Source organism: Muntiacus reevesi, chromosome 4 (assembly GCF_963930625.1).
Source record: "Muntiacus reevesi chromosome 4, mMunRee1.1, whole genome shotgun sequence".
Lineage (NCBI taxonomy): Eukaryota > Metazoa > Chordata > Mammalia > Artiodactyla > Cervidae > Muntiacus > Muntiacus reevesi.
In genome coordinates, this window is record NC_089252.1 from 50,307,354 (window position 1) to 50,331,197 (window position 23,844).

The 23,844-nt window shown below is 36.2% G+C and overlaps 1 protein-coding gene across 1 annotated transcript in view; it reads left to right on the top strand.

The window, feature by feature from the left end:
• Positions 1–23,844, top strand: part of DCC (DCC netrin 1 receptor) — an 828,232-nt gene that overhangs the window by 590,637 nt on the left and 213,751 nt on the right. The window contains exon 16 of the mRNA XM_065934991.1: positions 12,928–13,038. Within this exon, the coding sequence (XP_065791063.1) occupies positions 12,928–13,038 (111 nt within the window). The remainder of the gene's footprint in view (positions 1–12,927; positions 13,039–23,844) is intronic.

The window sequence follows — 23,844 nt, forward strand, 5'->3', positions numbered from 1 at the left end:
TGGGCTTTATCCCAGGAATGCAAGGATTCTTTAATATCCACAAATCAATCAACGTAATACACTACATTAACAAATTGAAAGATAAAAACCATATGATTATCTCAATAGATGCAGAGAAAGCCTTTGACAAAATTCAACACTCATTTATGATTAAAACTCTCCAGAAAGCAGGAATAGAAGGAACATACCTCAACATAATAAAAGCTATATATGACAAACCCACAGCAAGCATCACCCTCAATGGTGAAAAGTTGAAAGCATTTCCTCTGAAATCAGGAACAAGACAAGGATGCCCACTCTCACCACTACTATTCAACATAGTGTTGGAAGTTTTGGCCACAGCAATCAGAGCAGAAAAAGACATAAAAGGAATCCAGATAGGAAAAGAAGAAGTGAAACTCTCGCTGTTTGCAGATGACATGATCCTCTACATAGAAAACCCTAAAGACTCTTCCAGAAAATTACTAGAGCTAATTAATGAATATAGTAAAGTTGCAGGATATAAAATTAACACACAGAAATCCCTTACATTCCTATACACTAACAATGAAAAAACAGAAAGAGAAATTAAGGAAACAATACCATTCACCATTGCAACAAAAAGAATAAAATACTTAGGAGTATATCTACCTAAAGAAACAAAAGACCTATACATAGAAAACTATAAAACACTGATGAAAGAAATCAAAGAGGACACAAACAGATGGAGAAACATATCGTGTTCATGGATTGGAAGAATCAATATTGTCAAAATGGCTATTCTACCCAAAGCAATCTATAGATTCAATGCAATCCCTATCAAGCTACCAACGGTATTTTTCACAGAACTAGAACAAATAATTTCACAATTTGTATGGAAATACAAAAAACCTCGAATAGCCAAAGTAATCTTGAGAAAGAAGAATGGAACTGGAGGAATCAACCTGCCTGACTTCAGACTCTACTACAAAGCCACAGTCATCAAGACAGTATGGTACTGGCACAAAGACAGAAATATAGATCAATGGAACAGAATAGAAAGCCCAGAGATAAATCCACGAACCTATGGACACCTTATCTTTGACAAAGGAGGCAAGGATATACAATGGAAAGAAGACAATCTCTTTAACAAGTGGTGCTGGGAAAACTGGTCAACCACTTGTAAAAGAATGAAACTAGAACACTTCCTAACACCATACACAAAAATAAACTCAAAATGGATTAAAGATCTAAATGTAAGACCAGAAACTATAAAACTCCTAGAGGAGAACATAGGCAAAACACTCTCCGACATAAATCACAGCAAGATCTTCTATGACCCACCTCCCAGAATATTGGAAATAAAAGCAAAAATAAACAAATGGGACCTAATGAAAATTAAAAGCTTTTGCACAACAAAGGAAACTATAAGTAAGGTGAAAAGACAGCCCTCAGATTGGGAGAAAATCATAACAAATGAGGAAACAGACAAAGGATTAATCTCAAAAATATACAAGCAACTCCTGAAGCTCAATTCCAGAAAAATAAATGACCCAATCAAAAAATGGGCCAAAGAACTAAACAGACATTTCTCCAAAGAAGACATACAGATGGCTAACAAACACATGAAAAGATGCTCAACATCACTCATCATCAGAGAAATGCAAATCAAAACCACAATGAGGTACCATTACACGCCAGTCAGGATGGCTGCTATCCAAAAGTCTACAAGCAATAAATGCTGGAGAGGGTATGGAGAAAAGGGAACCCTCTTACACTGTTGGTGGGAATGCAAACTAGTACAGCCACTATGGAAAACAGTGTGGAGATTTCTTAAAAAACTGGAAATAGAACTGCCATATGACCTAGCAATACCACTTCTGGACATACACACTGAGGAATCCAGATCTGAAAGAGACACGTGCACCCCAATGTTCATCGCAGCACTGTTTATAATAGCCAGGACATGGAAGCAACCCAGATGCCCATCAGCAGATGAATGGATAAGGAAGCTGTGGTACATATACACCATGGAATATTATTCATCCGTTAAAAAGAATTCATTTGAATCAGTTCTAATGAGATAGATGAAACTGGAGCCCATTATACAGAGTGAAGTAAGCCAGAAAGATAAATAACATTACAGTATACTAACACATATATACAGAATTTAGATAGATGGTAGCGATAACCCTATATTCAAAACAGGAAAAGAGACACAGAAGTACAGAACAGACTTTTGAACTCTGGGGGAGAACGTGAGGGTGGGATGTTTTGAAAGAACAGCATGTATATTATCTATGGTGAAACAGACCACCAGCCCAGGTGGGATGCATGAGTCAAGTGCTGGGGCCTGGTGCACTGGGAGGACCCTGAGGAGTCGGGTGGAGAGGGAGGTGGGAGGGGGGATCGGGATGGGGAATACGTGTAACTATATGGCTGATTCATGTCAATGTATGACAAAACCCACTGAAATGTTGTGAAGTGATTGGCCTCCAACTAATAAAATAATATTTTAAAAAAAAAAAAATTCATGGTGGATTAAAACTGGACCCAATTTCCTTGTGGTATTAAGATAATTTTTTTTGTATATATAAGATGAATTGTCATATATTTCCTTTAACTGTTGGAACCATTAATATCTGTCAGTCCAATTCCTGGAAAACAGAGCCTAAGCCAGACCTTCGAGTTAATGCATTTAGGGTACAAGCCCAGGACGGCAAGCATGAAGGAACAAGAGAAGTGAACCAAGGAGGAAGATAAATCAAATGATGACTTCTTGAGCTGGCCACAAGTTAGAACAAATAAATCTAAAACCAGCTTGTTCTTGTATGGTGTTGGGGGTGGGGGGCAGGGTAGGAGAGAGGAGGTTTCAGAAGCCGATTGAACTACTGAGGCCCAGTGTGGATGGCTGGATAGGAAGTATGAGCCGTTTCTCCCTTGTCTGTCATTGGTCAAAGTAAGCCCACAACAGGTTGTTAACTCTTCTGTACCCCCTGACAGTCCCCTGGGAAGCCAGCCCTTCCGGTAAATGCCCAAGTGTGGAATTCTCTGCTTGCCCATCAGCACGTTACATGGGGATGGCTTGGTCTAACAGCAACATTTGAGGCTTGATACTACCAACGAGAACAGAGGGTTTGGGAATCAAAGCAGATAGCAAAGGCAGGAATCGGTGGATCAAATTAAACGTGTGTGTCATGGCACATAAACTTGATTCATGACAGCAGGCAAATTAAAGCTCATAGCTTACAGAAAATCAAGTAAACATTCATCACAGATGAGAAGTAATTCCTTATTTATTCCTTTCTTGACATAGAGTACTAGTAAATTTCTATCTGAAATCATAAAACACACACACAATTTAAGCTACTTGCTCAGCCTACAGTATGAGACTTGATAGAAACTTAGTTTTTCCCGTAAGTTTGTGCCTCTTATGCCTATAAAATGGTAATGCAACGGTGAGTGTGCTTCCAAAATAGATCACCAAAAAATCACATGACTTGTTTTATATCTGGACAAAGTCTCCTAAATGGGAGTTATGATGCTCTGTTGGAAGATTAGGATTGACGCACACACTGTGATACCACCTATAAAATAGATAACTGATGAGAACTTTCTGCAAACACAGGGGACTCTACTGCCTTTCTGCAGGGAGCTCTGCAAGCTCTGCGGTGTCCTGAACGGGAAGGAAGTCCAAAAAGGAAGGGTGTATATGTATAGTCAGTTTAATTTGCTTTTCCATGGAAACTAGCACAGCACTGTAAATCAACTCTACTCCAATAAAAACTGTTTTAAAAAGGAAAACAAACACCATGACATTTAAGAAGCTTAAAGAAAGCCAAGATGCTATGTCCTTTACCTGATAAAATGATTAGAAGGTAGAAGCAATTGAAATGAGGTATATGTTCTCATTGGACTATTTGGCACAACATATACATATTTTACTTTACAAGAAATCACCAAAATTAAAAACTCTTGCTGAAAAAATTTTAGTGTAATTTCTATAGATATAGGAATTTGAAGCCCAGAAACATTTTTAACCATTGACTTTCCTTCTCCAATGAAAAACATTAAAAGTATAAAATAAACTTCCTTTTTTAATAAAATAATTCATTAAAATATGAACATTCTAGTAGAAAAACTAAGAAATGTGTATTCAATTTACAGAACTATAAATGGCCAACAAGCCTAATAAAATGTTTAATCTCATTAGTAAGGAAATGCAAATTAAAAGAAAAATGAGTTAGCATTCTCCTTTGATTAAAGTAATAAAGATAAAAATGAATGATGATACATTGTTTTGGAAAGCATAAGAGAAAGATGAATTTTTATATACCACTTGTGGGACAGAAAGATTCTAGAATCTTTCCAGAAAGCAATGTGGAGATTTGTGTTATATACAAGTGTGCATGTGTGTATGTATCTGTAAATATATGATTCAGGTTTCCAACTTCTAGGAATTTATTCCAATTCTGCAGACATATTTTTTTGCAAAGTTTTAAACTAAAAACATATTCATTGCATAAGAAAAAAGACCCTAAGTATCTAACTATAGGCAGTTACCTAGAAAATTCAGACACAGTCATATCATGAAATGCTGTATATCTATTGCAAATATTGAAATGTAAATATTAAATGCTAAATATTTAAAACATATTAAGTGAATAGCTCAGTTTGAAATAAATATTAAGTATGAGTACATATTTATAAACCAAAAAAATTCTTAAGAAAAGATTTAGAATAATATAGTCTAAATACCAAAATATTAATAGTGATTATTGCTTAATTATGTAACAGTGAATTATGTATTTTTAACCATGTATGTAAAATGAAAAGCAAATAAAATATCAAGACTCTAATGTCATAACACTTGGTTACAAGATTGACTATTTCATGCCACTAACTAACTCTATGCCCATAGCACAGCTAAGAAGGGGTTAGTCAAGAAAATAAATGAGGAGTAGTAACCATGTGGCCAAAAGACCTTACTGACTTGAATTGTTTAGTATTTATGGGGGTTTTGCCAAATGGGATTTAACATATTCAGCTCAGTATTATCAAGCCAAGCTTCTGAATCTCTCAATATACAAACGTTTGGAATTTTCTCTCAACAAAAAGTAAAATCATGTAAGAAGATCATGATATAGAATAGCAAGTATTAGACTTTTTCTTATCAAAGATGCTATATTAGTCCTAGGGGGTCATAACAAATTCCCACAAATGTGGTGGCTGGAAACAACATAATTTTTTTTTTTTTTTTTCCCAATCCAAGAGAAACCAGAAATCCAAAATCAAGGTTTCTGTAGAGGTCATTCCTTCTGGAAGCTCTGCGGGACAATCTGTCTCATGTTTGTCTCCTAACCTCTGGTGGGCGCTGGCAGCCCTTGACATTCCTCAGCTTGGAGATACATCTTTCAGAAATCTGCCTCCATCTTTGCATCACTTCCTCTGTGTGTCTGTATGTCCTCACTTCTTACAAGGATACCTTCATTGAATATTGACTCTGTAGTAATCCAGGATGAATCCATTCCAAGATCTTTAATAAATCTGTTAAGACTATGCTTCCAGGAAAAGCTATATTTGGATGTTCCAAGGATACAGTATTTTTACTCATTACAAACTCTTGTTATTACTTTTCCTCTCAAGGACAATCATTTTCAATTATACCCTCTAGTAAGTCGTTAGCCAAAAATAATTCAGTCCTACATCTTTATTCATCTAAAATATATGTGGAAATTAGCACTTCTCATCAGCATAGGATAACCCATCTTCACTCTGACTTCATATCATTCCAGTCAAAAGCAAAGCAACAGGATGAATTCATTAGCTTGTTATTGAAATGCCCCTTCCCATCTTTATAGATCCTTAGGAATCTGGGCTCCAAACTTGAAACTTTTATTTAAAATGTTCCTTCTTCATTTTAATTGTTATACAATGAATTTGAGGATGCAAACATCATCTGAACAGTTATCTTTATAACTGTGCTTGATATTTATTGCAAAAAAGTCACACAGTCTTCACTTTTAATTTGAGATGTAGAAAGACCCCGAGGATAGCATCATATTCTTTAAGCATTAAAAACAAGTTTTGCAAAGCCTCCGTCTTCCTCACCTTTGTTCTGTGTCCTGGCGTCAGTCCTGGCTTATGTTGCATTCCTAGAAATTGTGGGAATGTCTTTAATGCTACAAAGCATCAGGGAATCAGGAAGTACTACACCCTGGTAGATTGGCTGCGGTTTTTGACTTGTCCCCAGGATATATTTTATAATGTATGCACTGTGTAGTAAGAGGAAGTAATTGATTTTCTATATAAATCTTCAACACTTTAAAATGTACAAAATTTGCCCCCATGTTTTTAGTACCTTTAAAATACATGAATAGATTGATTTGGCTGTTAGAAAATTGAAAATGCCAGAGTGCTTCCTTTGGATGATATAAATATTCAGGTGTAGAGACACAAATATTGGCTTTTACCATGTTCTGTTTTTTAGACAGGTGTTTTTTGTTGTGTGTGCTTTTTACTAGGATAATGAGACATCTGCAGTAACAAAGTAATTCAGAGTTATAACAAGGACTTTAAATCACTGCTATCAATTTTATTGTGGGAACCCAAGTCAACTAAATTTTAAAGTACTGTTTTTAATTTTTGAGTGCTCTTCAGAGGAGGTTATTTGGAATTGAATACTAGAATTTTCTCATGCTTCGTGGCCAACACAAGAATAAACGTAGTGGTAAACATGAATTGGTATTTTGTGGCCTGAAACATCGAAACAGTAGCACAGCAATTTTATAACAAGGTTAACATTAGGGGAATAAAGGGAAATTATTTTCTTCGAATAATACATCATCTCTTGACCATAAATTCTAAGAAAGTAGAAATAGAACTGAGGAATTAAGAGTTTGAAGGCATTTATCTTTGGAGATAGAAACAAGCAGAAGACAATCTACTTTCAGCAATATCTCTTTTTTACAACAAAAAAAGCATTGTTTCCTATGTCATTCTTTTAGAATAAAGTTTTACTTTGAAGTTATACTTAAAGTTATACTTAGTAGCAGGGCTTCCCAGGTGTCACTAGCAGTAAGGAACCTGCCTGCTAAAGCAGGAGACATAAGAGACTTGGGTCCAACCCCTGGGTTGGGAAGATCCCCTGGAGGAGGGCATGGCAGCCCACCCCAGTATTCTTGCCTGGAGAATCCCATGGACAGAGGAGCCTGGCGGGCTACAGTCCATTGGGCCTCAAAGAGTCAGAAAAGACTGAAGCGACTTAGTACCGCACACATACTTAGAAGCAGCTAGGAAGCTGTGTAAACGCGTGTGTGCGCTCACACACACACACCCCTCCCACCCACCCAAGTCAAGGCACTCCTGTGTTCCACTGCAGAAGCCCATGGGTGCATACAGTAAGTCATTTCCTTAATGCCCTCCTGAAACAAGAAAGCAAGTTTTCCTTTTCCTTTCCTGCTACCTAGCTAAAGTCAGTGGGTATGCGCAATCCACACAGGCATGCACACCCCTTGACTTGGCCTTGCGGGTTAATAGGGCTTGTGTTCCTGAATCCCAAGAGACCATGATAATTGGAAAAGATAGTTCTTAACAGACCACCACCCCCAGGGCACTACACACAGAGCAGACTGATATGCAGTCCCAGTCCTCCTGTGAGAAAGGCCTGTTTACTTAGATGGGGCTTCCTAGGCGGTGCTAGTGGTCAAGTGTCAGCCTGCCGATGCAGGAGACACAGGAGACACGGGTTAGATCTACAGAGACTGAGACTGAACTATAGGTCCTTACAAACAGAGCAGAAAGCATGCAATTCATCGCGTCCAAAGCCCTTGTTTAATGAAGAGGTAGGTAATGGAGGCTTGAAGAGTGACATTGCTAAGATCCACCATTAGCTAAAGGTATAGATTTCAACTAGATCACAGATGCTCTGATTCCTAGCTATGTACTCTTTGAACTATCCAGTGTTATCATCTTTAGCTTACTTTATTGTGAGTGAATCTGGCTGTTGTATGAATCTGTAAATGATCACTGATATTAAAAGCAATTTTAACATTTATAACAGTCATAACAGCAATAGCAAATTTGGCAACTTCTCCTATGCTGAAAACAATATGAAGGTTCCTCAAAAAATTGAAAACAAATCTGAAGTGAACCACTAATCCCACCTTCTGAGTACATATCCAAAAGAATCAAAGTCAGGATCTCAAAGACATAGCTGCACTCTCATATTCATTACAGCAGTATTCACACAACCCAAATTTCCATTGACAAGTGAGCAAAGAAACTGTGGTATATGCATACAATGGAATATTATTCAGCCTTATCACAGAAAAGAAAAAATACTCTGCCTTTTGCAACAAAGTGGATGGACTGGAGATGCTATGCTAAGTGAAATGTCAGTCCCAGAAGGGTAAATACCATGATTCCATGTATAGGAGGTATCTAAAATAGTCAAAGTCATGGAAACAGGATAGAATGGTGGTTGCCAGGGGAGAGGGGGAGGGGGAAATGGAGAGTCATTCAATGGGTGTAAAATTACGGTTATGCAATACGAATAAGTTTCAGAGATCTGCTGTGCAACGTAGCACCGATAGATAACAATACTGTATTTGCACTTAAAACCTTGTTTAGAAGACGTCTCATGCCAAGGGTTCTTATCATTAAAAAAAGAGCAGCGTGAGAAAAGTGGTCTTTGGAAGTGATATGTAGGTTTATTACCTTATTTGTAGTGGTGGTATCATAGTTTATGCATAGGTCTAAATTCATTAAAATGTATACGTTAACTATGCACAACTATTGAAATATTAAGTATATAGCTAAAAAAGATCCATGATAAGAAAATAAAGCTTTGTCTGTTTTAAAATGTAATCTTTATAATAATTTTTTATTCATAGACTCTGTTTTATTGATGAGACATCTTAGGCAAAGAAAGAGGGCTAGAAAGTTTTTTAGATCATGCAGTTAGTAGGTGGTAAAGCAAAAATTTGAATCTAATTCTGCCTAAACTGAACACCTGAATTCTTAACTCTTAAACTATCGGTAATATATTGTTGACCATAGGCAATGAGTATGGGTTGTGTGAGTATGTAAAGGAACAGTGAAATAACTCAGAGATGGAGCTATATATTGAATAATAAAAATTGAAAATTATCTTGGCAGCTAAAGGAATTGAGTAACTTTAGAAGAGATTAAGTCAAAACTTCCCTACCTATTTAGATTTAAAATCCTAGTTAATGCTTTCATTAGTACAACTCTGAAAACACATCTCAGATAATAATTTTGAGAAATATACACAGAAAATAGTTTTCGTTTACAGATTGGTTTCCTTCTATCCTGTCACCAGTGAATGAATGAATGAATGAATCCATCTATCCATCCATCAATGGAGTGTTTCAAGTGAGAAAATAATTTGCAAATGTTAGGTATCTTGATGTCTATCAAATGTCTAATTTTATAAGTTATTTGTGAAAGCAGTTTTGCCATTTGATTCTCAAAAGAACACTCTAAGATAGAAATGCAGGTATTATTACCTAATAACTATATGTGAGAAAGTGAGATTAAGAGAGACCTGAGTTCAGTCCCTGTGTTGGGAAGATCTCCTGAAGAAGGAAACAGCAACCCACTCCAGTATTCTTGGCTGGAGAATTCCATGGACAGAGGAACCTGGAGAGCTACAGTCCATGGGATCTCAAAGAGTCAGACACAACTGAGCAACTAACACACATACACGTAGCCCGTCTGAAACTTGTCTGGCCAAGTACCCCTCACAACAAAGAAGCAGGAACATTTGCAGGCTAGAATTCAGGGAATGTCCTTGACTGACTCTGAAAAGCAAACATTTCTGGTTTTGCCTATTGCTTTGTACTTCCCTTACCTAATTTAGAAGAGAGTCACAGGTTTAATTTTGCTGATAAAGATGTGGACCTGAAGGCACCAAATTTAGGATCAGAAGACTTGGGTAAAAGTATCTTGAAAGTGGAATTTAACTTATTTTTAATCCCACTGTGTAAAACTCAAATTTATCTGTAGGTAATGCTACAGTAAAGTAGATTCAATGTAATCTAAAGAATAATTTTATTTAACCAACAGAACTGTTGAAGTGAATTCCCTCCCATGGTGAAATTCTTATTCCAGAAATATCCCTGCTTTATTTACGGGATCACTTAGTTGGATGAACAGCATTAGATGGGCTGTTTGACTAAGCATTACAATCTCTTTTAATAATGGAATATTTTCTATATCTTTAAATGTTTTCTTATACTTGATCTAGAATTTCTAGGTGTTATTAGTGAGATTCCACAGCAAAATTCTAGAATAAAATGCAAAATTTTAAAAAGTTAAGCTAAAATATAGTATTACAAGAAAAGTTGGCAGGATTTTTAGTGTCATCTGTACAGAGGGTTAAAACTTCTCTAATGATATCATAGAAAGATATGAAAAGCTACTTTACTGTGTTTGGTTAGAATATATATTCTGATAAGTAGCTGGGTGGGGGGTGCCAGGTGAGACTCTACTGGGGAAACAATGGATGGTCTCTTAACTGCCTTTTAATAGTTACTTCAAATTATTACTCAGGCTATTAGTCAGCTTTCATTTTACTCAAAACTAATGATACTGACAGAGCCTAAACTCAAAATATGTAAATTGAATTTTGGCAAAATTATAAAGAGAAATTTGTGTATCTGATTTATAGTGAGATATTTTAATTAAGTTATATTAAAACCAGTAAAGTCTGCATGCAACACATCACTTGTTATAAAGTCAAATGAATGGGACAGAATATAGGGCATTCAGAAAGATTTCCATTTGTGTGTCAAAATATTGCATGTAAGAAGTTGATGTGTTAGTCATATGTTGACCAGAGGAATGGAATCAGTGGAGATATATACTAAGAGATTTGTTGCAAGGAATTGGCTTAATTGATCGTGATGGTGGGCTGGAAAATTCCAAAATCAACAGAGCAGGCCATCGGGAGAGGCAGCTGGAACTCTCAAGCTGAAGCTGCTTCCTACAGGTGAAATTTCTTTTTCAGGGAAGCCTCAGTCTGCTCTTAGGATCCTTCACCTGATTAAATATGGCTTACCAAATTATCTAGGATAATATCCCTTATATAAAATCAATGGACTATGGACTTTAGTCATGTCTACAAAAATACCTTCCCAGCAACAATAAGTGTTTGATTGAGGAGACTTTAGCCTTACTCCAGTTTACATATAAAACTGACCATCAAAGATGATATTCCACATCACTCATTGGAGATGGCGTTGACATAATTGTCCATCCATTTCAGAGAAAAATGAAGTCAAATTTCTCCTTAATACAAACTGTTTCAGGTGAGACAACCATGACAATCATGAGCTGCAATGATTAGGTAAACATTTCTTCCCAAAGTTCTCTTCCTGTGAGCTTTCTGATTTCCCAGACAGCTCTGCAATCCTTCTGCCTCAGGAATCAACAGCAGTACCCAAGAAAGGGTGAAAAATGTTAACAAATATCAGATTGATGCCTTGCTAATTAAGGGACAGGTCAGGGTGAGCACAAGCCTACCTAAAGCAGCACACAGCTTTTATGTTCAAAAGCATCCTTTCGCCACCTTGCTGATGGTGTTGGGTATTGTATTGTAACCTAATATTTCCGCAGTGCTAAGACTTGCTTTAGTGGATCTTTCAACAGTTGTCTTATGTTGAAACATGAGTCAGGCATTGTAGTGACTCTAAGGAGGTACAATGAAAGCATTCATAATAATAGAAACAACAGTACCAACGTTATTCTCAACCCATGCCTTCTAATTTGTTTTATAAAATTAGAAGCATCTTAAGTGGCCAGTATTGTGTGTGGGTGAGTTTATTAAACTGTCTTCTCTAAAAGTCCTAGTTACTGAAGATCACCACCTTCAACTGTAACAAATTCACTCTACCCATGGCTTAAAAGCCATCTATTAGTAGCAAGTTATAATTCTTCTCAGTACCAAGAATTAGTCATCTTTCTGTACAAAAATATATACACAACTTTGTACTTAATAGAAGCAGCATTTCTCTAAGAGGCTATTTTATTTATGATTTTTCCTTAGCTCCAAATGTTTGTGCCATTTCAAATTAATGGGGAAAAAAGAGAGATGATATTTTAATTGTTATCAGTGCTGTTCAACCCCTTAAGGTTTAAGAACTTGTTGGTTTACACTGAGTCCTAAGTGTCTCAGGAAAGTCATATGGTTTTTTGACAGGCATTATTTGTTTTATAATAATAATGTGTCATGTTGATGAGCTATGTTGAAACTCAGATAAAAGGAAAGTTACTCACATTAAAAATTTATACATATCACACAGAATCATGATGCACAGGGCTTCTCTTATTACCTGTTCTCTCTGTGTACTGGAAAATCAGCTCAGAGGTCATCACTGAGGACTGCAATCCATGTCCAAGTTATCACAGAAATAGATTTTCTTCATACTATAGTGTGGAACCTAATGCAAAGCAAATATGCCTTAGCGATGTTTTTGAGAAACGAAAACCTAGTATTTTCAGCTGAAGTACAGTGGCTTTGGAGTTTTCTTTCTTTGCCCAAAGGAATCACTGACCTTGAATGAATGATGGAGCATAAATTTTTAGATTGACTGTTCTTGATTTATAGGCAGGTCTCTTCTGGACTGTGAGGAAAAATGATCCTTGCTGTTTTTGATTATTTCTTCATCGTTCATATTTTATATTCTGCATCTGCCCTGAGGCTGTTTTCAAGGATACATTTTTGTAAACTGGGAAAAGTAAATGAGAATATATGAAAAATAATTTGATTTCTGGCTGTAATCTTCCAACCCTTTTGGCCAGAATAACAGTAATTACCACAACAATCACAGAAAATGTAAAGCATGTTTAGTATTGTTGAAATTTTGCTAAAACTTTTAAAACCCACTAAAAGTTGTTATTCAGTAACTTTTTTCTTTTCTCCTTCTATGGAAAATTCTTTCACAGGACTGGAGAAAGGAAGTCAGTACAGTTTTCAGGTGTCAGCCATGACAGTCAACGGCACTGGCCCGCCTTCCAACTGGTTCACAGCAGAGACTCCGGAGAATGATCTGGATGGTAAGACCTTTCCCCATCACTGTCACTCTGCTTTCTGCCTTCTTTGTTACTTCAGCTTCAAAGAATACCTTTAAAAATGGATGAACTTCCACATTAAGGATGTTTCTTCTTCCTGTATCTTTAGATGCAAAACAAAACAAATCAAAAAACCCTGAATGAATATAGAGTCTTCAGCATGCCATATAAATATAAATTAATTATAGTCTTCATAACAAATCACTTTTTTTCAAAAAATTTGAAATGACCTTTTTTTTTCTATTTGTTTTATTTGAAGTAATTGATCTTAACCATGTTTTTCAGTGGAATGCCTGCAATTTCTGATAATAATCATAAAATGTAATTATTTTATATAACTTCTCTGGCTCTTTTATGATGCTTCTGCAAATAGCAATATGTATTTTTGACTGACTTAGGATATGATCATTAATGTTTGGCACTTTTTTTACATAAAGGACAGTCTGCCCTATTTTCTTCTTCTTTTTTTTTTTTTTTTTGCCCTATTTTCTTAATTGATAGTTATCTGAAATACTTGTGGATGAGATATTGAGGTTCATATAAAATTACATATCAATGTGTTCAATATAACAAAGTCTTCAAAATTGTCAGATGAGAAGTACTTCTTGAAATAAAAAACATCATGCCTAAATACAAAAATAAAATTCAAGAGAAAGGGGTAATGGAAGAATGGAAAAATGAATAATAGAATAAATAAAAATATAAATAATAAAACAGAAATACACTCTAGAGAATTACAGTTACAGATACATGAAGTAGAAATTTATAAAAAAATGAATGATACTTGAAAAAGAAGGAAGTTAAAATCAGTAGACTTAAAACTAGGTGATCCAAACTGGGACCAAGAAAAAAGTGGCTAAAAGAATAAACACATGTGTATTGAAAATATGATGGCTACCTAACTAGTTGAAAATGGAATTCATGTACTTCTTCACTGACAAGACCTGAAAATATTCAAGTTACTGGAAACTGACAATTCTCTGTCTCTCTCTTTCCCTCTCATTTCTCTCTCTCCCTCTCTCCTCTCCATCACCATTTCTCAGATCTGTTCTCCGTTTCTCCTCCCTAGGGTCCTTCTTTCAGTTTTCTTCCTCCTTGATCTTTCCTTTCTTCTCTTTCTAAGTAACTCACTGCATCCAATTGTTTTAATGTAGTCACAGTCTTGGTTTTACAGCATGATTATGCTGGCAGTAACAATCAACAAATGCTATTTCCACAATACTGATCATCACTGCTATGTAATAGCACATTAATTCAAAGAATATTTATAGAAAATTTTCCTAACATCAGGCATTGTGCTGAGCTCTGAGGATATAATAATAAATAAGAAAGATATGATTATTTTCCTTATGTAGCTTAGAAAGACAAACATTCTAAATGAAGTTAGTGGGAATCACCACTGTTATAGTACAAGTCTGAATATGCGCAGTATCCTATAGTTCAACGTAGGATGGATGGCTAGATAGAAAGATAGATAGGCAAACAGGCAGATGTAGAGGACATTTGTATTTAAAATTGAGACCTGAAGCATCAACAAGAATTATCATTGCAAAGCACACATTGGAAACTGAGGAGGAGAAGTAGAAGGCAAAGTAAATGCAAGTTTGAAGTCAGCACAGGTCCTAGTGCTGCTGTTAGGGTCTGAAATAGAGACCATCGGGGCTGAAACACAGAGATGGCATGCAATTACTTTTGCAAGACAGGCAGATTCTACATTTGGCAAGACCAAAATAAAGATTTGAACTTTATCCTAGGAATGTCATTAAGGCTATAACCTGCTTTATCCTAAGCAAGCCATGAAAGAATTTTTTTTAAAAAACTGACCATTATGTTTGCATTTTGAAGAGAATACCCTGTTTAAAACCCAAAAAGTATATTAGAAGTAGAACCTGATGCTGGGAAAGATTGAAGGCGGGAGGAGAAGTGGACGACAGAGGATGAGATGGTTGGATGGCATCACCAACCCAATGGACTTGAGTTTGAGCAAACTCCAGGAGTTGGTGATGGACAGTGAGGCCTAACAGTGCTGCAGTTCATGGGGTCGCAAAGAGTCAGACACGACTGAGTGGCTGAACTGATACATGGGCCAACTCAGGACTACTCTACAATAACATAACTTGAGCCTTAGAAAATAAATATTCTTTAACTTGTCTTTGATAAATCAAGAAGTCATGGAGTTACATCAAGTCACGCTTTGCAGAATGTATACCCTTCAGAAATGGATTAGGGAAGTTTAAATCATGTGTTCATTCATTCAACATATATTTCTTCTTGAAAGTTTTTCTATACCAGGCATTATTTTAGGTTCTAGGGGCAAAACAATAAACAATGTCACTACTCTCAAAGAGTATAAATTTTATCAAGGTAGAAATGGTAGTGACAAATGATGTGAAAAAAAGGAAGTATGGCAGAAAGTATAACAAATGATGAAGGGAGAACTCTTTTATATCGGGATTTGAGAAGATCTTGCAGATTAGGCAAAATGTGAGCACAGATCTTGAGACAGTGAGGGAGACAGCCATGCAAAGAGTTCAGACGAGCACCCCTGGTGCAGAAGGAATAGCAAGAATAGACATCCAGAGACCGGAGCCCTGTTGGTGTCTGAAGTATGACGAGGAGGTCAGGAGAGTTGGGCCCAAGTCATGAGAACATGATCAGTCTCATGTAAACAATACAAGGATGGCTAGGATATGCTATAGGAATTCTTCATTTCTGTATTTTACTTGAAAAATTACTTTTAACCATTATATACTGTGTTTTATACTCTCTTCTCTCAAATTGTAGTGTATATTATTATCGTTAGTTTTAAAGAGTAACTTAAACTAAGAAAATTAAACTCACTTGATCTCACTCTGCTGGTAACTGTGGAGCTGACGCTCAAGACCAGGTTGGGTGAGTTGATGTCCAGTGCAGTTCATCAAAGCTAAGTGTCCACGAATCCTGCAGAACTGACCCAGTGCTGATAAAAATAGTGATTCAAGACAAAAGATTCTAGGAAATTAGGTCATATCATTTACCCAACCTTAAGGGACTATGTCTCTTACTGGAAAGAGTGAAAATAAATGAAGTGGAGGTGCTGAAATTCCCATAAAATACCCGGGATGAGTGGGATGCTCCACTGACTTACGCACTGCTACTCCTTGCTCTGAATGACTCACATTATAAGAAGAACCAAATGTAAAATCACAGCTCCTGGGATGGCACAAAACTCCCACTTAACTGCATTCTTTTCATATCCCTTTGATCTAAGTAGACTCCATCTCATGCATCTCTCTCTTTTTTAAATTTTTTGAAATTTATTTTTATTTAGTATCACTTTTGCCTGCGCTGGGTCTTCATTGCTCTGTGAGGGCTTTCTCTAGTCGCGGTGAGCAGGCTTCTCCTTGCAGTGGCCCTCCTGTTGAACCCCGCAGGCTGTAGAATACATGGCTTTCAGCAGTTGCATCACATGGGCTTAGCTGCCCTGCAGCATGTGGGATCTTCCCGGGCTAAGGATCACACTGTTGTCCCTGCAATGAAAGGGCGAACTCTTAACCACTGCAACACCAGGGAAGCCAGTTTCACACGTCTATGCCAATCAAGAACCTCTATGCAGAGCTCTTGCGTAGAGTCTGAATAAATGCTATTTCTTTGGATGTTTGAACTTTACCAGGTTTTTAGCTTAATAGTATCTCTCTTCTGCATGCAGCATCTCCCTTTGTTTCTCCTTATTTGAGTACTGATTCAGTACCTATGGTGTGCCATGTAACCAGCAGTACAAATGTGAAAAGCAGGAATAACTCTCTTGAGGCATTAACAATGGCTGCAGTGATTGAGCAGGCTTCATAAGAACAAATAGTACTTAAACTAGAAACTTCAGGGAACGTGGACTGACAGCTAGGATCACAGGGAAGGGTGTGTAGGACAGAATAGTAAACATTCTTCAAAAAGTATGACTTAAGTAAAAGCATGTCTATCATTATTAGTTCAGAATTCATCCTCACTCATACTCCTTTACCAACCAATTACCGTAACACATTTCAGCACATTTCATCTATTGCCTCTTCGCTCATTCTTTCACGTCTTCATTGGGTTAGATTTGTTTAGATCTTTGGATTAAAATTGTTCAAACAGTTATCGTGGACCATAAGAACTGGCCATGAACATTATCAATCTGATAAAATGTAAATACAAACTAATTGAAGAAAGCTAGCGGAGTCCGTATTTCTTGTACATAATGCTGTTACAGTTTATGATTTGAGATAACTAGGGTGTCCCAGGTGGAGCAGTGGTAGTAAAGAACCCGCCTGCAATGGGCGAGATGTGGGTTCAGTCCCTGGACTGAGAAGATTCCTTGGAGAAGGAAATAGCAAACTACTCCGGTATGCTTGCCTGGACAGTTCCAAGGACAGAGGAGTCTGGTAAGCTACAGTCCATTAGGTTGCAAAGAGTTGGACACAACAGAGTGATTGAGTGTGCATACACCTGTTCTACACTCCTTGAGATCATTAGCCTTTAAAACAGAGTGGAAACTAATAGTCAGGGCATTTAACTTTAGAAGTTTGGGGCAGATGTGTTTCACTTGCTTTGTAAAGCACTGTTTTCACTTGTTGCACTAAAAGACCAGACATTTGATCCTAAGGCTTTCTCAACTTCTTGACCCATGATCTCTTTTCACTGAGCTACTCCCTGAAACTGAATCTGATTCCTCTTCCTTCCTCCAGTTTTTCTTCATTTGACTGCATCATTCAAGTATTAAAAAGGGTAACCTCGGATAAGAATTAACATTTGGATAAATGGACAAGCTCAGAAGTGGTCGCTAGTAGCCCCAAAAGAATATGCAGCCTGACGACTTTCTCTCTGTCTGAAAATATAGAAATAGCATAGAATATGGAATCTATGTAGAGTCTATAGAATAAACGTATACATGTATCTAAGCTAGGGGAGTTTTCTTTAAATTTTCATCTGAGATTTTAACTTATTCAAGTAAATGTTTAATTTATAAATTGAGATTTAGATGATTTTTATCAGAGTTTTCAAGGCTAAGCTTTCTGAAGTCAGATTTCCATATAGAATGGCTTTGATTTCCTTTAAGCTTTTGGATAAGGAGTAAGCAATCTTTGTGAAAACCACTTGAAATGAGAGGAATTCTTTGCTGTAGCCAGAGAAATCTGTGCTGGGAGGGAGGCCCAGTGTTGGACCTTCTAGGTGTATGTTATTGGATAGCTGTCTCTCCTTGCTTTCGAGTCTCCTTGTGAACTCCAAAGTGTGATTTATTCATTAGGGTGATAACTTTAAGCCTTGCAAGTCAGCTCAACAGAAGCAGTGGTGCGTACAGATAGCTGAAAGCAATGAAAGCCATTCCCTGTCTTTGTATGACTTCTGTAGTTTCTCTTGCCTTCTCTGTTTGGCTTTGGCTTAAAGTGTGAAGATCAATAGTAATATACGTTAAGTGACATAAGCAAATTCTGCTTCCTGGATTCTTACATAAGGAAATTATCTGAGGGTGATGGAAGGGTGGTGGGGTGGGAAGCACTGGGCAAAATATATTTAGTGAGGCATTATTCACGATATACAAATTTAGAAATGACTTTGATATCATACAATTAAGAATGTGTGTAAACTGTGTAATGATTATTCAGTATAATCTAGCTATTAAAATAATATGCTAAAATTTTTTTAAAAAGCAGTAATTTGGAGAAATACTCCAGTTCCTTATGGATTACCCTTTTAATTAAGATGTTTTGTTAAAGTAATTATAGAGCCAAACCTCACTGTTCAGGGTTCCCTGAAAGCATGTTTGCTATTACTAACAGCTGGGAAGTTTTAAAATATTTATTTTGTGTCTCAAAATTTCAGCTTAAAAAAACAAAATCATTAGAATTCCCCAAAGCTCTTATGTAAATGTCTTGCATAGGATATGAAGGAGTTTTTGTTTAATTTCAGCAAGGCATTCTCCAGGAAACTGAGCATGGGTATCCATTTGTGCTGCTTTAAAATAAAATTAAAGTGAACAGGTAGAAATTGTTATACAAATTAATAATGATATAAATTAAACCTTTACTGTAAAATGGAGGAGCTTGGCTAGCAAAAATTACCAGTGCAGAGAATCCTGAAAATGCAACAGTGATGTAAGCAAAAACTCTGAATCTAAGAACAGGCTCTCATTTCCCGCCTCCAGGAAATAGATAATTAGCCCTATTAGCCTGATAGTAAAGTGGGATTACTGCAAATTCACTTCATTTGCAAAATGAGCCACAAAAGAAATTCTGTCTTTTGAAATCTGCATGATAGGGGTGATGCTCCCTGGGCACATGGCATTGAGGAAAATCACATTAAAGTTTATTTTAAGAATAATCATAAAATCTAAGATGATGAGATTACCCAGAGAGAAGAAACTTTGTGTATCAGAATTATCATATGCATTCAAAAAAATAGACTGTGAAAAGTGGGAGATCTCCAGGCAGAAGAATGAGAAATGATAAAAATAAGTTTTTTACTAATTGGAAGAAATTAAATAAAGAGTAGAAGTAGAAAAGCAACAAGGAAGAAGAAGAGAATGCATGGAAGAGTTGTGGTGGGCTGCATAACACACCCCCCACCCCCCGGAAATATCCGCGTCCCTGAATTCTCTAGGTGGATCCCTTGTGGTCAAAAGTGTTCTTGCGTATGCATGCTAAATCTCTTCTGTAGTGTCCAACTGTACCACCCCATGGACTGCAGCCCACCAGGCTCCTCTGTCCCTGGGATTTTTCAGGCAAGAATACTGAACTGGGTTGACATTTCCGTCTCTAAAAGTGTTCTTAGAAGGAAACAGGAAGTTCAGAATGACAGGAGGTGTGACAACATGTACACATATTCATACATATATACGTGAAGTGGGTAAATTATTTTATATTGATAACTACCAGTATTCCAGTCATGAAACTTCAGATCTCAAATATACAACACTTAAGCAATCAAAGCATGTAAACAAGGTTCTTTCCAAAAAATTCAAAAGGCCAATCCAGATTTGAGAAATAATTTATATAAATGAATAGAAAAAAATAAAAACTTTAAGCATGAAAAATATATAGTCATTGAAATGAAATGTCACTGGATGTGTTAAATAATATAGTACACATAGGTGAAAACAAAATTAACACATGGTGACAGATAAAAAGAGAGAAAATTATAAAGACATGAAACAAGAAAATTTAGCATGCATCAGTCATAATCCCAAAAGAAAATAAAGAATGGAGGAGAAATGATTTTTGAAGAGATAATAACTGAGAATTTTCCAGAATTGATGAAATACATGGATTATCAGACTCAGGAATAATGCTTTAGCTTTGATATATTGAACAGTACAAAGATAAAGACAAAAAGAAGAACTTAAAGTGCCCCAGAGAGAGATTACTTATCTAGAAAGTATAATTATATTGATGAAGAATTCCCAATAGTAACAATTAAACCAAGAAGCAATGAAATATCTGCAAGGTGCTGACAAAAAATTTCCATCATCCCCAAATTGTATAACCAACTGAATAATTATACAAGGAAAGGAGAACCATAAACACCCTTCACATGAAAAAAAAAAAAAAGAATTTATCACCACTATCTTTTTTGTGAAGGGCCACACTTTTTAAAAAAAGATTAAAAGAAAATCATTAGAAGTATGATTAGAGAAAGTGATTAGCAAAATAACGTAATATATGGGCATATCTGAACAAATTATGACTTTATAAAACAAAAATTATAATAGTTTGGAAAGTTAACAAAAAGTTGATGAAAATAAGGTGGTAAAGAATAGGAGATCATGGACATTAAACAGTTTAGAGATTTTTTTTAAATGTTCTTATGAAAAGCAAATATATAATTAACTCTACATTTCAAGTTTCATATCCTTTCAAAATTGAAAATGTTACAAGTAGAAGGATATAGAGTGTATAACTTCTTATTCAGTAGAGGAAGAAAAATAATGGTGGGGGAGAGTGCTTTAGCCTATTCAAACAAAATCATGAAGAAAACTAATTGTTTGTTACAAATAAATAGGAATTTTAAAGTGTATAATAAAATGCCATAAATCCTCATATAGTAATAACAATAAACATAAATGGATTAAGCTTACCAGTTAAAGGATAGATTATTAACTGAGATTTTTAAAACATCAAGATCTATGATATTTATAATCAGCAAATATAAAGTATTAAGATGTGGAAGAATTAGAAGTAAAAGGATGGAGTAAAAATGCTGATCATTCTAACAGAAAATAAGTATTAAGATTAATCTTAATCAGATTAATTTTATAAGATTATTATTATTAATCTATAAGATTATTAATCTTATTAGTTAATAAAATTAATAATAAAATAAGATTAATCTTTGGTAGTTTTCTAAAAGCCAAATATATATTTTGGGACAGAGGGTTACTACTCAATGATAAAAAGATTAACTTAATAAAAATATGCAAATTATTAAAGAAATACATATAGTTATAAAGATATGGCTTTTATATAACATACATTTATACTATTTAAGCAAACCTTGATGGATCTTTATGGACAAATTTAGAAAGCCACTGTAACATTTGAATATACTTTCGTTATAGAAGCAGTAAGTATGTGGTATTGCAGGTGGAAAGCATACACCACAAACCAACACAGGCTTACCATCCGAAGATTATCAGACTACTGCTCTAAACATCCTAATATATATCCTTTGATTCCCTATGGTAGAGTTAAAACATTTGAATATACTTTCATTATAGAAGCAGTAAATATGTAGTACTGCAGGTGGAAAGCATATACCACAAACCAACACAGGCTTTCCATCCAAAGATTATCAGACTAATATATATCCTTTGATTCCCTATGATAGAGTTAAAACATGATTAGAAGTGACTGCCCACTGCAATAAACAAAGAGCATTTACAGTTTGTAGACGTTAGTGACAAGGAAGATGATAGCCATTGCTGAGAACAAGCACTGCCAGTAGAAATGAAATGTTAGTATGTGAAGACAGGGTGTGGGTATGTCGTTGGCTTTCTCTAATTCTCTGTTAAAACTATATGTATATATATGTATATATAGGCTCTTAAGGGCTGGAGCGAAACTCTTACAAAATGACCCATAATATGCAGCACACTAAATAGAGAACAGATGTGTCCAAGTCCCACCCGCTTGGCGTGCCATGTCCATAGTACACGGTACACAGCAGCGATCATTTTCATTTTCAGGAGCCAGAGGAGACAAGTCTTGTTGGTGACCAAGACAAAATGACATTAATAACTGTACTTTCGTGTTGTTTCAGCATCAAAGTTTTAAAAATGTTTTTCTTAAAAATTTTCTTATAGAGAGTGTTATATAAAATTGTGGTAATTTTATATGTAATGAGTTGTACATAATGATAATTGTATTGAACCTTATAGGAAACGTAGAGTTTGTTTCTATATTTTTGAGCACTTTGTGCCAGGAACAATTCTAATTATTGGAGTTAGAGAGAATTTATGGAGAGAGATGAGACAAAGAAAAATGAAATAGGTAGCACAGTAAGTAACCATAAACCCTATGGGGGAAAAATGAGATTATTAGGAGATGAAGAGTTTAGGTAAAGATTGCAATTTTAAAGTATGGTAGCCAAAGGAGTCTGAAGTTGGAAATTAGATAACAAAACCTGAAGCAGGTCAGGGAGGAAGGCATATCTGAGGGAGAGCTTTCCAGAGGTACAGAAAGTGCAATGCCCTGCAGCCAGAGTATGTCTGTCACCTTTGGGGAAAATCAGAGTCCATTGCGGAGGAGATGGCTGGGGGGAGGTGAGCAAGGGGGAAAGCGGTAGAGATGAGAGCAGAGAACTAAGGGCGCAAAGGGGTGGGTCACACAACAACCAAATTATGAACATCAGTTCAGTTCAGTTCAGTCGCTCAGTCATGTCTGACTATTTGCAACCCCATGAACTGCAGCACGCCAGACTTCACTGTCCTTCACCATCTTCTGGAATTTGCTCAAACTCATGTCCATTGAGTCAGTGATGCCATCCAACCATCTCATTCTCTGTCGTTCCCTTTTACTCCCACATTCAATCTTTCCTAGAATAAGGATCTTTTCAAAGGAGTCAGCTCTTCGCATCAGGTAGCCTAAGTATTGGAGTTTTAGCTTCAACATCAGTCCTTCCAATGAATATTCAGGACTGATTTCCTTTAGGATGCACTGGTTGGATCTCCTTGCAGTCCAAGGGACTTTCAAGAGTCTTCTCCAACACCACAGTTCAAAAGCATCAATTCCTTGGCGCTCAGCTTTCTTTACAGTCCAATTCACACATCCATACATGACCACTGGAAAAACCATAGCCTTGACTAGATGGACCTTTGTTGGCAAAGTAATGTCTCTGCTTTTTAATATGCTGTCTAGGTTGGTCAAAACTTTCCTTCCAAGGAGTAAGTATCTTTTAATTTCATGGCTGCAATCACCATCTGCAGTGATTTTGGAGCCCCCAAAAATAAAGTCTGACACTGTTTCCACTGTTTCCCCATCTATTTGCCATGAAGTGATGGGACCAGATGCCATGATCTTAATTTTCTGAATGTTGAGCTTTAACTCAATCTTTTCACTCTCCTCTTTCACTTTCATTAAGAGCCTCTTTAGTTCTTTGCTTTCTGCCATAAGGGTGGTGTTATCTGCATATCTGAGGTTATTGATATTTCTCCCAGCAATCTTGACTCCAGCTTGTGCTTTATCCAGCCCAGCAATTCTCATGATGTACTCTGCATTTAAGTTAAATAAGCACGGTGACAATATACAGCCTTGATGTACTCCTTTTCCTATTTGGAACCAG